Source organism: Mizuhopecten yessoensis, unplaced genomic scaffold, assembly GCF_002113885.1.
Source record: "Mizuhopecten yessoensis strain PY_sf001 unplaced genomic scaffold, ASM211388v2 scaffold10863, whole genome shotgun sequence".
NCBI lineage: Eukaryota > Metazoa > Mollusca > Bivalvia > Pectinida > Pectinidae > Mizuhopecten > Mizuhopecten yessoensis.
The window spans coordinates 194,216-210,986 of record NW_018408759.1 but is presented as its reverse complement, the minus strand read 5'-3'; the positions used below and the strand labels follow the sequence as shown (position 1 = coordinate 210,986).

The following is a 16,771-nucleotide window of genomic DNA, read 5'->3' as shown; positions in this document are numbered from 1 at the left end:
ATGCAGGATTCTATAACTATTTCCAATTCGTTACGTGAAGCTTGAATTGTAATAAAATAGTTTTTTGAATCTTGACCATTGGGTCTTGAGATATGTTTCCCCATGACATCGCTCCTTCACACTGGCTTTTAAAGTACAGCATGTTAAAAAGATAAGATTAAATTTATTTAAAGAATAAGGTAGGACAAGCATTTAAACATGCTACAATAGACGAAGACTAATTCTCCTTGCATACCTGCTAACGTAATCGTATCATTTCAGCCTCCTGCTATGTGTGTAATGGCCCTCCGTTTCTGTGTGAGACGCGCGTGAAACAGCAGCAGTGTAGTACTGTGGACGAGCAGTTCTGTCTCAACAGGTTCATCAACAACGACGACGGCACGCGATCAGTATTTAGAAGGTATAGTTTTGCTTAGGCAAGGTCAATCTTCCCCATAGGCAAATATACCCTAACTTATCTTAATATACAATGAGATTTTATATCAATATAGTGTTGATAGAGGTATATATCCGGAGAAAGGTGTTGGCTATTATGTCTGTGTTGCATAAATCTCTGAATACACACTGTCCATTTACACCCTTCTGTATTTATGTATCTTATTACCTACAACATAACTGTTATAATAATTATATCATTTAAGGATGATAATACATAATGTCACCCTACGGAATTCTAACGCCACCCTAAACTTTGCATCGGGTGACAGTGTTTTGATACTGATACTAGCGAATCTGTCCCGACTTTTTCAACCCTGCGTATAATTGATGTAATTGCATTTTGAAGTGATAGAGTATTCTGAACAGCTCCGCGTTTGTCATTGTTTCTTTTCCGTCCTTTTATTTTCTTTCCTTCTTAAATACTCTATAAATAATGCATTTAATGCATTTTAACATGCGTTTTGGTGTTTGATTGTCCTTTTCATTTGAAAGATTAACGACTCACTCATCCAAAAAAGGCACGGAATTCTGTCATAAACCCCCGTTTTCTGCCATCTTATTTTATGTCTGTACACAGCGGTTGCCAAACAACCAATCGAATTGAGTCAAATGCAATGCATTTCCACATATGACTAATTGTAATAGTACTGTCATTGTGTGAGCATTTATTCTTGGTGTTTCACTTCGCAAATAAGTTTGTGAAATATGTCCTCATCTTTTTACTCGTAAAGTGCAGACTGAATGCAATATATCTCATAATGGCGACGGACTTGACGCTTCAAATGCCTAATATTCTTCGTTTTACATAAATGCCGTATATACATATTTATGTATCTTTTGCTATATATGAATCTGATGTATTGAATGTCTTACAAGGGATATTTTATCTCTAACTATCACAAGGTTAACAACGGCTTTATATATTTGCCCGTCTTTATTCTCGTTTGCGAAAAGTGCCAACGGTTCCCAATTGATCGAAACTAACTTGAGTTACTTCTCTTTGACCGACGCATACATAAATGCCTGCATTGAAGATAAACGGGAATGTTGAAGCAATATCATGACGGGTACAAAGCAAGTTCAGACGTGTTACCATACATGAATACTCCATCGTTTAGCTTTTAAACAGATTTTTTTCCTTTTTAAACATGCCATGGTGTACTCTGCCATGTGTAAGTAACGTTATCCCATACTAAATGTTTGTTATACGATGTCATTTTGTGTATAGTACTACATCAAGTTGTCATCCTCGATATCCAGTGATTACTCTCACTTTCGCCCTCAAAACCACATTTTCATGATCTACTGCTGCAACTTTATTACTGCATTCGGATTGGTCAATATGACACAATTTTAGGATGCACTAAATGCGGTGCGAATGGATCCGGATAGTTACATGCATTAGTGGGAGATAACTCCTACGAGCTTATAACCAAATTATATAAAATATTAATGATTTTTTTTTTTAATTTTAAGTCTTTAGGAGTTAAACTGATGTACTTATTATCATGTGTTTTGTAAACTGAATACAATTTGCACAATATGTATTGAAATTCAGCACATGAAAAATGTTTTTTTTCATTTTCAGCTCACGAATTTATCATTGTACAAGTTGTAATAAAGTTCCAATTCTAGTTCATATGGGAGTCATTGTTTTAGTGAAACTGATTGATAAAGACTAGTAATTTTAACACAACTTATTAACTGTCAATACAAAAATACTAGAACAGTCAAAAATAAAAGAAAGCTGGGGTCAACGGTTACTAGCACATGACCCGCCGTTGGGACCAGGTCTTTATCACCTGTCCATACACTAATTATCAATGACACATTGTTATGACATGCTGTCTGCATATAACACTTTGTCTGTAATGAAATTTTGTCTGTTATGACATGGTGTCTGTTACGTCACGTTGTATGTTATGACATGTTGTCTTTTATGACATGTGGTCTGTGATGACGTGTTGTCTGTTAAGACGTGTTGTCTTTTATGGCATGTTGTCTGTTATGAAGATTTGACTTTTATGACTTATTGTCTGTTATTACATGGTGATATTGTGACATGTTGTCTGCTGTAACACTTTGTCTGTCATGATATATTGTGTTTTATGACTTGTTGTCTGTTTTGAAACGTCTGCTATGACATGTGATCTGTTATGCCATGCTGTATGTTATAGCACGCTGTCTGTTGTGACATGTTGTCTGTTATGACGTGTTGACTTTTATGACATGTGGTCTGTTATGCTATGCTTTTTTAAAGTTTAAGTCTTTAAGAGTTAAACTGATGTACATACTATCATGTGTTTTGTACTGAATACAATTTGCACAATATATATTGAAATTTAGCACATGAAAAATGGTTTATTTTTTATTTCCAGCTCACAAATTTATCTTTGTACAATTTGTAATAAAGTTCCAATTCTAGTCCATATGGGAGTCATTGTTTTAGTGAAACTGATTGATAAAGACTAGTAATGTTAACACAACTAATTAACTGTCAATACAAAAATACTAGAACTGTCAAAAATAAAAGAAAGCTGGGGTTAGCGGTAACTAGCACATGACCCGCCGTTGGGACCAGGTCTTTTTCACCTGTCCATACACTAATTATCAATGACACATTGTTTCACATAATCTTTGAAACGACAAGGTTCCTTTACAGCTCTGGTACTTCATGGGGTGTAAGAGGTTCCTTCTGCTGTTTACGTTTGAAATGATTGCATGTTGAACATCTCGATATATAATCATCTATTTCCGCAGACATACTGGGTCAATATAGACCGTGCTCGTGCCTTACACTGTTCCATGCCGTAGTGGCATGCATGGACTGTGCACAGCATATCTCTACGCATCTCCCTTGGTATGATCAGACGGTCTCCACAAAACAGTACCCCTTCTGCCTCATGTATTTCGTCTTTCAGGTGGAAATACTGACGGACTGATTTGGGTGTGGCGAATTTCTCTGCTGGCCATCCCGACTTAACCAGGTCGAGGAGATCATGTAGCTCAGAATCTGTGGATGTTGCTTGCTTCATTTGTTCGCGTTTTCTATCGCTGGCTGATAAGTTTGCTATAAGCCCATGGATCATTACTTCCATGTCCTTGTTGAGTTCTCGGTCCTGCTCGGTATGTTCTGTGACCAGGTATGCTCTCGACAGTATGTCCCCAATATACATATATTTCCCTGGCATATAGGTGATTCCAAGATGATATCTCTGGAGTCTTAGCAACATTCACTGGAGCCTTGGAGTGGCTTTTTTATTATCGCCTCCAACGGTTTGTGATCTGACTGAATTTCTTCTTGTTTTCAATAAATGCATTGGTGGAACTTATCGCATGCAAAAACGATCGCCAGAAGCTCCTTTTCAATTTGTACATAGTTCTTTTCAGCATCAGTAAGGAACGTGACGCATATGCTATTGGCTATTTTCCCTGGAGTAGACAAGCTCATAGACCATTCTGTGAGGCATCAGCCTGAATAGTTGTGGGTTTCCCAAAGTCAGAAAAACTTTAGCACGGGGCTATTAGTCAACGCATTCTTGATCTCCTGGATTGCACGATCATGGTTTGCATCCCATATCCATTGGCTCTCACTCTTAAGAAGATTGCGTAATGGTGCTGTGATTGCTGACAACTACGTATACAGATACTCTTCTGTTGATGATACATTATGTATGAGTTACGGTTTGTCCTGTGGGTTTCAACCTCTGACCTCCATAAGCCGATAACGTTGTTGTAGTTTTAGTGAGACTAGGCCTATTAGACATCTTGTTGTAGAGTCTCTGAGGCAATACATTTGCTTCGACCCCTGTGTCAAGCTTGAACTTGATCGGTGAAGTGGAACAACTGAGCTTTAAGTCAGCATATCAGGCATTGAGCTCACCTATTTGAAGTTCATCAATAAACAATGTTTGAAGTGCTGGGTCCACCTCTTCTACAAATGTGTGCATTTCTCCATGTTTTTTCTCATAGTTGTTACTTCTACACATTTTGGCGAAATGTTTTTTTCTTATTACATTTCATACCAGTCTTACCAAAGGCTGGGAACTCACGCTTGCCATGTGTGTTACCAGAGTTCCTACTCGGAAACTGTGTTGTGCTAGCGGTACTGGGGGTTATTTTGGACGATTTTGCGTTTTGTAGTTTTTCTTGAATTTTGATTTAGAAATGGCATTAACACTCACATGCTGTGCTGTGGCACCGAGTTGAAGAAATTAGCGCGAACTCGCCTCTGCTGCTCTGCAAAGTTCGACAACTCTTTCTAGTTTTGGATCAGCAGAATCATGAAGAAGACGTTCCTTTAATCTTGTGTCCCTTACTCCGAATATAATTATGTCTCTTATCATGAGTTCTTTCTGATCGCAAAAATCACAACTTTTAGCTTGGTTTGTTAATGTAGTTACAAATTGATCAATAGTCTCACTTCACGTTGGACTTTCCGTATCTGTATCTGTACCTTCAAGGTTCCGGATAAAATTCATAAATTGAATATCACATCCGGGGAGGAGGAGTGGGGTAAAAGTTAGTTTTGAGGCTACTACGGAAATGGTATACCGAAGTTTTGCTGATGGAGGATTCTTTTAGAGCGTTTTAATCGGTTAGTGTACGTGGGTAGAAGGATTGTCTGTAGTTCTCAGTGTTGTACGATATCTGCTGTAGTTTCTGACTGTTGTTTCGTCGTGTGTTGGTACGGCCGACTGTGATGTAGTCGTCAGCGGGTATGGTTACTAGCCCATTGATGATTTAACAACAGTACTAGTCTGTGTTTACGACGTCTGTCTTTCAGTGGTTCGAGTTCTAGTATGTTTAGCATGGATGTTACACTGAGTCTCGTTTGTAATCTGACCGAATGAATCTTGATGCACGCCTTTGTACTTTCTCTATGATATATACGTCCCTGTCCGTGTAAGGGTCCCAGATGGTGGAACTATACTACAATACAGTTTGAATTAGGACTTGAACGCACACAATTTCAGATCCGTCGGAAATTTCTTCAGATTTCTCCGTAGGAATCCCAGTGTAGAGTTGGCACGGTTGGAAATTTTGGTGATTTGTGATGACCATTTCATAGTGTTGCTGAAGATGATACCGAGGTTTTGTTGTCAGTTACCTCTTCTAGTATGGTATCACCGAGAGTGTAGCGAAAGGCTGATGTAGATTTTGAGCGATGGATCCTCATGATGTAACATTTGCTGCTGTTAAACGACATGTCCCACGCTGATGCCCATCGTTCTAATGATTTTAAATCCTCTTGAAAGTTTAAGTGATCCTGGACAGTTCTTATCGTTCTATAAAGGAGACAGTCGTCTGCGAATAACCTGACGGTGGATTTCACTGCTGTGGAAGGTCAATGATGTGGCAGAGGAAGAGGAGTGGTCCGAGTAATGTCCCTTGGGGGACTCCGGACTCAACTTGCACTTATGCTGAAGGTTCACCCTCCAGTAGTACACGTTGTGTTCTGTCCTGCAGGAATGATAAAATCCAGCTAATGATGTCGGGATGAACGCCATAGTGGTCAAGTTTGTACAAAAGGTGTCGGTGCTGGACCGTGTCAAAGGTTTTAATGAAGTCTAAAATAGCCATGTCAATTGGTTTCTTTTGGTCAAATCGGGAAAGAAGGCCCTGGGTTGTGACAGGGAGTTTCTTTTCATCTCCTTCGGGTAAGTTAAATGTGTTAAATATCCCCATCTACTATCGTGTGTAAAAAGCGGCGTCTTGGGCTGCCTCGTCCTTTGCGCTGGCACCCGACGCTAAATGATACACTTCATACTTTTGTATCCACCGTCTCCAGTTCTCAGAGAGATTACTGTCAAAGGTGAGTTTCCCTGGAGGTTTGAAATGCTCCATTTTCTAATGTGGCGTGAAATATTTCAGTTTCACCCGATTATCTGACACCATATAACAGATATAAACTGCTCAAAACCACATTTTCATAATTATCTCTTGCAACTTTATTACTGCATTCTGATTGGTCAATATTACACAGTTTTATGATGCACTAAATGCGGTGCGAATTGATCCGGATAGTTACATACATTAATGGGAAATAACTCCTACGAGCTTATAACCGAATTATATCAAATATTATGTATATGACACTACACCCCTTGAATATGTTATAGCAAAATTGAAGGCACGAAGATAACTGTTTGATTGGTCTCACGTAAAATAACCTGACCAATCGTTAGGCCGATACCTGTCCTTTTAGGATTACAAAGGAGAGACGCCCGACTTCAAAACCTGTCATTTTTTACCATTACGTGACCGCGAAATTCTTTTGATTTATGTTGTCTTTTATGACATGTTGTCTCTTATGCCATGCTGTCTTTTATGCCATGCTGGTTATAACGTCACATTATCTGTTATGACCTGTTGTCTGTTCTGACAATTTGTCTGTTAGGAAATGTTGTTTTCCATGGCATGTTGTCTGATATTACACTTTGTCTATAATTGCATGTTGTCTGATATTACACTTTGTCTATAATTACATATTGTCTGTTATGGCATGTTGTCTTTTACGCCATTTTCGTTGTTATGTCACGTTGTCTGTTATGAAAGGTTGTCTTTTATGACATATTGTCTGTGATGACGAGTTGTTTGTTAGGACGTGTTGTCTTGTATGGCATGTTGTCTGTTTTGACATGTTTTCTGTTACGATACGTTGTCTGTTATGACATGTTGTCTTTTATGACATGTCGTTTAGATGACTTTTTGTCTCTTAAGACGTTTTATCCCTTGTGGCATGGTGTATGCTATGACGTATTGTATTTCATGTCTTGTTGTCTGTTATGACATGTTGTATACTTTGTCTGTAATGACATGGTGTATGTTATGACTTGTAGGCTGTCACGACACGTTGTTAATTACGACACATTGTCTATTATGACATGTTGTCTGTTATGGCATGTTGTCTGTTATGACCTGTTGTCTGTTTTGATACGTTGTCTGATATAACATGTTGTTTGTGATGACATGTTGTTTGGTATGACGTGTTGTCTGGTATGACGTGTTGTATGTTACGACACGTTAGCTGTTAAGACATGTCTGTTGTGATGTGTTGTCTTTTATGATATTTTGTCTATAATAACGTGTTTTTGTTGTTACATGTTGTCTGTTATGACGTATTGTCTGTTATCACATGTAGTTTGCTATGACACGTTGTCTGTTATGATACGTTGTTATTTATGACGTGTTGTCTGTTATAACATGTTATTGTTATGACATGTTTTTTGTTATGACGTGTTGTCTTTTATGACGTGTTGTCTGGTATGATGTGTTGTATGTTACGATACGTTAGCTGTTAAAACATGTCTGTTATGATGCATTGTCTGTTATGATATGTTGTCTATAATGACGTGTTGTTTGTTGTTACGTGCTGTTTAATATGACGTGTTGTCTTTTATGACATGTTGTCTGTTATGGCATGCTGATTGTTATGATATGTTGTCTGTTATGACGTGTTTTCTTTTAGACATGTTGTCTATCACGACATGTTGTTTATTACGACACGTTTTCTGTTATTACATGCTGTCTGTTATGGCATGTTGTCTTTTATGCCATGTTGGTTGTTACGTCACGTTGTCTGTTATGACATGTTGTTTGTTATGTCATTTTGTCAGTTATGACGTGTTGTCTTTTATGATGTGTTGTATTGTATGACGTTTTGTCTGTTACGACACATTGTCTGTTATGACATGTTGTCTTATATGACGTGTTGTCTTTCATGACATGTTGTCTATAATAACCTTTTGCTTGTTGTAACATGTTGTCTGTTATGACGTGTTGTCTGTTATGGCATGTTGTCTTGTATGGCATGTTGTCTTTCATAACATGTTTTCATTGATGACATGTTGCTTTTTATGACATGCTGTCTGTGATGACGTGTTGTCTATTAAGACGTGTTGTTTTTAATGACATGTCTGTTATGACGTGTTGTCTTTTATGACAAGTTGTCTGTTATGGCGTGTTTTCTTTTAGACATGTTTTCGCTGATGACATGTTGTATGTTGTGACATGTTTTCTGCTATAACATAATGTCTGTTATGACATTGTGTCTGTCACGACACGTAATTTATTACGACACGTTTTCTGTTATGAAATGCTGTCTATTATGGCAAGTTGTCTTTTATGCCATGTTGGTTGTTACGTCACGTTGTCTGTTATGACATGTTGTTTGTTATGACATGTTGTCTCTGTTATGACGTGTTTTTTAAGACGTGTTGTATGGCATGACGTTTTGTATGGCATGACGTTTTGTCTGTTACGACACGTTGTATGTTATGGCATGCTGTCTGTTATGGCATGTTGTCTGTTATGGCATGTTGTCTGTTATGGCATGTTGTCTGTTATGACGTGCTGCCTATAAGGTCGTGTTGTCTGTTATGGCATGTTGTCTTGTATGGCATGTTGTACTTCATAACATGTTGTCATTTATGACATGTTGCTTTTTATGACATGTTGTATGTGATGACGTGTTGTTTTTAATGACATGTCTGTTATGACATTTTGTCTATAATGACGTGTTGACTGTTACGACATGTTATCTGTTATGACCAGTTGTCTGCTAAGGCATTATGGCTGTTATGGCATGTAATCTATTACGACACGTTATCTGTTATGGCATGTTGTCTTGTATGACGTATTGTCTTGTTTGACGTGTTGTATATCATGTCGTGTTGTATGTTTTGACATGTTGTCTGTTATGACATATGTTATGACGTGTTGTCTTTTAAGACGTGTTGTCTGTTCATACATGTTTTCTATTACGAAATGTTGTCTGTTATGCCATTATTGCCTGTTATAAAGTGTTGTCTTTTATGACATGTTGTCTTTTATGAGGTGTTGTCTTCATGACGTTTTGTCTTCTATAACGTGTTGTCTTCATGACGTGTTGCCTTTATGACATGTTTGTTATACTGTGTTGTCTGTTATGACATTTGGTCTTTTATGACAGTTTTTTTCGTTATGAAATGTTATTTGTTACGGCGCATTGCCTGTTATGAAATGTTGTCATTTATGACATGTTGCCTGTAATGACGTGTTGTCTGTTAAGATGTGTTGTCTTTTATCGCATGTTGTCTGTGATGACGTGTTGTCTGTTAATATGTGCTGTCTGTTAATATGTGTTGTCTTTTATGACATGTTGCCTGTTATGACGTATTTTCTTTTATGTCATGTTTTGTGTTTTGACATGTTTTCTGTTACGATACGTTGTCTGTTGCGACATGATGTCTGTTATTATATCGATTATCAATGTTTTATGTTATTATAATCCCGATTGTTCATCAGTTTGTCGATTGTTCAATTAAAGAGCAAAATATATGGTCATGCAGGTTTGTGAGAAGCCTTGTGAGGTGTTTCTATGTCAGAAACAGGTTGAAATTTCTCGATGGGATTATTTTTTTCTTAAATGTCTCGATGTGAAAAACTTTTAAGGGTATTTCGATCCGCTATGGATATTCTTATTATAGTTACATAACAATTAAAACATTCACAATCAGTCTGGGATAGGGCTGACATACTGTAAAATCATAAATTTTCGTGGAACATTAAATTTCGTTTATTACGTGGTTAACAAAAATCCACGAAATTAAATTCCCACGAAAACATACATTTGGTATGATATAGATAGGGGAACATCAGATATTGGCGATATATAATGTCTTTAAAACAGGCTAGTATATGAAAACCACGAAATTTTAACCCCACGAAAATGAATAATCTACAGTAGTGTTGTAACGCCCTGTTATACTGTACACACTGCCATAATGTACTACATAGATATATGTTTCTTGGTTGTGTAGCTGTGGTACAGAGGATGAATGTAAGGTACAGTGGCTGGCCGGAACCTCTGACCGACACGAGTGTACAGACTACGACACAACACAGCTCCATCTGTACGCCTTTGAATGCACGTTCTGCTGCACTTCAGCCAACTGCAACAGGAACCTGATACCGGCAAAAGCCGACTTTTATGTCGGGAATAAACACGGATGACGTAATTGTTCCGGCGAACGCCTACTTATCACTGTTGAAATTTGATTGTATCTGAGTTGTATTGGAAAATAAATAAGATATATTATGGATCTATCTACATGTATCAATTAATATGCTATATATGTATGTGTGTGTATGTTTATAAAACAATAAAGGTACTCAAATTTCGTTTTTAAAAACGCTTTATGTATGTCAATTTTGATATAAATTTCTAGCTGAGACTGATCAATTAATAACAATTAAAAAAATGAAAAAAGGGTATTTGTACACAAGTTCTCTAAGCATCCTTTTATGCTATGGTGAATCATCGTTTCTTTTAAACACTCGGTTCTCCACTTATGTTTTGCGAAACAGTGTTTATTGTGAACATTATTTTTTCCACGTTTATTTTATACGAATGGTTTCGAGGAACACTGTTTATTGTGAAACTACTTCTTGCAGCAGAAGTAGTAGAAACAGCACAAGAGAACTATACCCGAAAACCCTCCTCCCCCACCAAGGGCGATCACTAATGTAGAATTGGATGATGAATCTGAAAAAAGTACAATTTGTTTATTAGACCAAGTAAATAAATATTGTTTTTTCTGTCCAGCTCGGATACTGGGTTGTTATGAATACAAAATTATGTTAAGATTATACGAATATTTAGATTTGGATGTTGTGGACAACGATGACCTTCCTACGTAAATGAAGTATTAAAAGAAAAAGATAAGTTTTTACAAATTACTAATGAGCTTATGAACATTTAAATATAGCAATGAAATCAGTGTGTCAATAACCTTAAGGGCCCAAGGTTTAGGTGTGGAAATTCTCGCGAGAATACGTCTTACTTTTCCTTGAATGTCCTTATTTTAATTATATAGGGAATATACTTTTGCAAAATATTGATATCAGGCATTTGAATGTTAAAATAAATTCCCATATACTACTGTTTGGACTCGGAGAGATTGCCAGAGACACTAATATACAATTATTTAGGAACGTGCAAAGTTACTTCAAATTCATCAAGAAATAACAATTACTAAGAGTACGAGTACAACATTTCACACATACCATAAGTAATACCGTCTGTACATGGCATTGGATTCATTAACCTCTCAACCCTAACTGACGAACATTTCCTTCTTCGGTTTGAACTTCAGAAAACTTGGATTAACCAAAAATAAGTTTAAAATAACATTATTGAAACCAATCTGACATAATTCATTATGACACCTAGTGAAATAACGATAACATATTACCATACGAATAACATTATCTTATGTCTTACCTTGTATTTCCTCTTCTTCTTCATTCTGGGAGAAGGCTATGGGTGCTAGGAAGGACAAACCTGTCACAGAGAAACAGTGAAAATGTCAAACCAGAGAGGTACTGCTGATATACATAGTCAAGTTCTTTTATCATTGAACCCAAAACTATATATCTAAAGAGAACATCTAAAAATCTAATTCGGAGAAAAAATATTTTTTATTACCTTTTGAATACATAAAAACTGTTTTCTTTTGCAATCATATATTTGACCAATTTTGCATTGGAATGACTCTTGTGTAACATTGGGTATGGACAAAGAACAATCATTGGAAAAAAGATATATTGATATTTAGAGATTACAATATGACTTTTGCATATCCTACTCCGTATCAGCTCGATACTCCAATATTAGCCCGAGGGGCCGGATGCCCGAGGGCTGATATTGGTCGATGACTGATACGGAGTAGGATATGGAAATGGTCACATAATAACCTTTTTATCCTATACTGCTCTATAACTTCAAAAATATAAATAATAACACATAAAACTGGCAGAAAATTGCGGACTTGACCAATGTCGCTGTTTATGTGCAAACCACATATTCTAACGGAAACTTCCGTTTACACACGGAACACAAACCACATATTCTAACGGAAACTTCCGTTTACACACGGAACACAAACCACATATTCTAACGGAAACTTCCGTTTACACACGGAACACAAACCACATATTCTAACGGAAACTTCCGTTTACACACGGAACACAAACCACATATTCTAACGGAAACTTCCGTTTACACACGGAACACAAACCACATATTCTAACGGAAACTTCCGTTTACACACGGAACACAAACCACATATTCTAACGGAAACTTCCGTTTACACACGGAACACAAACCACATATTCTAACGGAAACTTCCGTTTACACACGGAACACAAACCACATATTCTAACGGAAACTTCCGTTTACACACGGAACACAAACCACATATTCTAACGGAAACTTCCGTTTACACACGGAACACAAACCACATATTCTAACGGAAACTTCCGTTTACACACGGAACACAAACCACATATTCTAACGGAAACTTCCGTTTACACACGGAACACAAACCACATATTCTAACGGAAACTTCCGTTTACACACGGAACACAAACCACATATTCTAACGGAAACTTCCGTTTACACACGGAACACAAACCACATATTCTAACGGAAACTTCCGTTTACACACTGAACATAAACCACATATTCTAACGGAAACTTTCGTTTACACACGGAACAAAAAACACATATTCTAACGGAAACTTTCGTTTACACACGGAACAAAAAACACATATTCTAACGGAAACTTTCGTTTACACACGGAACAAAAAACACATATTCTAACGGAAACTTTCGTTTACACACGGAACAAAAAACACATATTCTAACGGAAACTTTCGTTTACACACGGAACAAAAAACACATATTCTAACGGAAACTTTCGTTTACACACGGAACAAAAAACACATATTCTAACGGAAACTTTCGTTTACACACGGAACAAAAAACACATATTCTAACGGAAACTTTCGTTTACACACGGAACAAAAAACACATATTCTAACGGAAACTTTCGTTTACACACGGAACAAAAAACACATATTCTAACGGAAACTTCCGTTTACACACGGAACAAAAAACACATATTCTAACGGAAACTTTCGTTTACACACTGAACACAAACCACATATTCTAACGGAAACTTTCGTTTACATATTGCAGTATAATTCGATAGCTGTGTTATTTCCCCCAATAAGTTTGGGTTCCTCGCAGTTATTGTGACAATAAGGTAAGTGTATCTTTTTGTGCTTGTTCCGGACAGAAACAATGACTGAGTCAGAGATGGAGATGACGGGGGACAATATATACTGGGTGAAGTATACTCACAGATGAAACAGCACAGAAACAGTTTCGCAAACAGCCTGGGTACAACATCCATGATGATCGCCTGAAGGAGAAATATGACGATTTCCTACAACAAAAATGAATCGCATTACACATGTGGTCAGTATTGATCTGAGTTAAAAGAATATATGCATTCCTTAGAACAGGAGGAACATGTCCTTAGAACAGGAGGAACATGTCCTTAGAACAGGAGGAACGTGTTCTCTTTTTAGTAGTACAATACCTGTTAGGGAGGCTAGGTGACAATGTAAAAAGCTCGCTTTTAATTATAAACAGCCTCTCGACTGTTTTCATCCAACACTTCTTGGACAATGTTCGCTTAAAATAACCTTTAATATGGCCCACTGCAATATATTGCTCACATGCAACTGCCAATTTGTACAATACGTATACACTACAGTTCTGAAACAGACTGCAGGGAAACTTGCTCCAAAACTTTACCCATGCCCAATTAATACCCCTACCCCCACCCCCTTGGTATGAAAGCACTGGTTGGTACATTGCTTACATTTAACATGAATTATGTAGGAAATCCAACATTGCTTGAACAAACGATTTCCAGCTGTGCTTGATCAGTGACAGGAAACTTGCTCTCTGTAATAAATTCCAATCCTATTGGACCCTTAAATGAAGCAAAAGGAAAAGGAAAGGAAAACCAACTGAAACCTTTAACCAAAGTAACCCTTTGTCTCCCATAAGTATACACACTTAGCGCCCCATATAAATAGTACCAACTTATAATAGTCAACAGTGGTGAGAGATAGTACTGCCCGGGAAACCAAGCTCAGTAAGTTAAACCGGTTCCAATCACTTAACCCATTGTGGTCCGATCAATATGAGACTATGATTCGAACATAGTTGACACACCATATAAACGATTGATAAGCTTCAATAAAAAAAGGCCCAGCATGTAGGCTGTGGTGATCTGACACTGTTTGAAACGAAACAATGTCTCTGAAAAAAGAGGTCTTACTTTTCTGGGTATCTTAAACAGTCCATAGTGGCAGAATGATATTTGATAGTAATGGTATTTTAGTCCGTTTTGATTTATGTTCAAAAAAAGACAAATTGATAAAAGGTTTAAGAAAAAAAAGAAGAAAGAAAAAAATTAACTGTCACCGATTACGCAAGTATAAATACACACCAATCGCCTTAAAGTCATTAAAGAATAAAATGGCTTCGTTTTGAGACCAAATATGTACATCATTATATCAATTAAAATATCTAGTTCCATTGACTTGCTGGTAATTATCCAAACTGCCACATTGTAGCTGATTCCAATTCAAAGCAATTATAAACATTTTCTTACATTTGACTACAGAGTGTGAACTTAAGTTAATGTAATGCTTATTTGTTATATCATTTTGGTATTTTCGTAATACCTAATTACATATAGATATTTGTTAACGTACGTTACATAATTCAAATACAATTTTTACACATCACTAGTGCGGGCTTGATTTAGGTATTACAAAGGTTTGCATTATCAGCTGCATATTTATATATTTAAAGTCCACTTGTGTTACATGTGACATTTAAGGGATTAATGGCAAGAATAGAGGCGCGTTGTTTATCCGTATCCAATGGCAATGACAACTTTTGTGGTTGATAATTTGTTTAAAAAATACGTTGTCGCGTTAAATCCCCGGTTCCAACTAAGGTTACTCCATGGTAAACAATAAGATCACCTATATATTTTAAGTGTAGATCCTCTCCTCGTGAGTTATGTGTGACACAACCATTTATATCCTATAAATCAACAAAATAGTGTCTAGGAAACATGGTAGTCGGCAATCCCCAGGACTACCACCATTACGTATGAACTAGAGGGTCTAATCCATTATAAAAGTGCCCTATATTTCTGTTAGGGAAATAAACTCCATCATGGATAACTTCTCAAAGCATTTTGAAAGCAGAGAAAAGCATGCATCATATATCCAGCCGAGTCAATCTAAATGCCTTTATGCAAGAAACATCTGCATTTTGTATACATTGTACATATTCTGTTTTCCGGAGACCTGAGTCCGTATTTATGAAACTGTTCTCATGCTCAAGCATGGATCCTGTGTTCAAACCAGCTCTCTTGTAAGTCACTTAAATCATGTCAAATGATCAAAAGTCAATTGTAACATTGAAAAACAGTATTCGGCTTAAGTCTCTTAAACGTTTTTGAAACCGTAGGCAAAACAATGTTTTTAGTTTTCATGGTTTCATGAATACGGGCCCAAGTCTATCTCCCTAAGCGAAGGCAGCCAAGTGAAATGGGCCTTTTGGAGCCCTCTCTATAACTGTATACTAATCATATCCTTACCATTTAGAGGTGTAATCAATCCCAACCCTTATTCAATACATATATAAATACTTAAGTGAGGAGGCCTTCAAATGATTATTGGATTATTGGCTGTAATATTTCTTTGTAGTACCTGATAGTTCCCCATACCTCCACTCCCAATCCTTCGTGATTTTTGCACATTAATGAAACTGGACTTGTTCTATCATCGGCGACAATATAGCTCTATCTAGAGCGTCTGTCTAGAGTTCGGAGGGTCCCGGGTTCAAACCCCCGCCTATCCTTGCAATTTTCCTCTCCTGTTACAGTGGTACCTTTGTTTCACATATTTGGTGTACTCTTGGCAAGGGGATACCCGAACCTGGGTTGTAAATAGTTGTGTCTTTGGGGCGAAGAATTAGAAAAAAATGGAGGGTGGAATGTAGCGGAACTAGACTGGGTCGATGGTTGACGATCATGTAGCTCATTTGGTAGAGCGTCCGTCTATATTTCGAAGGGTCCCGTGTTCGAACCCTGGTCTTGCCGTGCATTTTTCATTTCCTGTTACACACATCAGAGTTGTGGGCGTACCCTATAACTTTACAGGTAAAGCGCACCCATTTATGTATTCACATTAAGGTGGCTCCACACTTTCGCAATTAACCAGCAAAATTCGTTGAAACTTTCATATAATGGTTATGCAACTATGTAGAGTTAATTTTATGAAAATCTAAACATTCCGATAGTTTGGGGAATTTTTTGGAAAAAATACCAAAAAATTGAATTTTCGCCACTTTTAATATTTTCCGTTTTTTTTTTGTGTGTGGCATTGTTCGGAACAATAAAAACAATAAAAA

At 37.1% G+C, this 16,771-nt stretch overlaps 1 protein-coding gene and 1 long non-coding RNA gene across 2 annotated transcripts in view; one reads left to right on the top strand and one right to left on the bottom strand.

Annotated features, from left to right (window-relative positions):
- Nucleotides 1–10,521, top strand: part of LOC110463060 (integumentary mucin C.1-like) — a 37,883-nt gene extending 27,362 nt beyond the window's left edge. The window contains exons 11-12 of the mRNA XM_021517397.1: nt 262–400; nt 10,242–10,521. Coding sequence (XP_021373072.1) covers nt 262–400; nt 10,242–10,434 — 332 coding nt within the window. The 3' untranslated portion in view covers nt 10,435–10,521. The remainder of the gene's footprint in view (nt 1–261; nt 401–10,241) is intronic.
- Nucleotides 10,522–10,827: 306 nt separating this feature from the next.
- Nucleotides 10,828–16,771, bottom strand: part of LOC110463062 — an 8,738-nt gene continuing 2,794 nt past the window's right edge. The window contains exons 2-4 of the long non-coding RNA XR_002464345.1: nt 13,628–13,712; nt 11,705–11,764; nt 10,828–10,966 (exon numbers count right to left, since the gene is read on the bottom strand). This is a non-coding gene — a long non-coding RNA (uncharacterized LOC110463062). The remainder of the gene's footprint in view (nt 10,967–11,704; nt 11,765–13,627; nt 13,713–16,771) is intronic.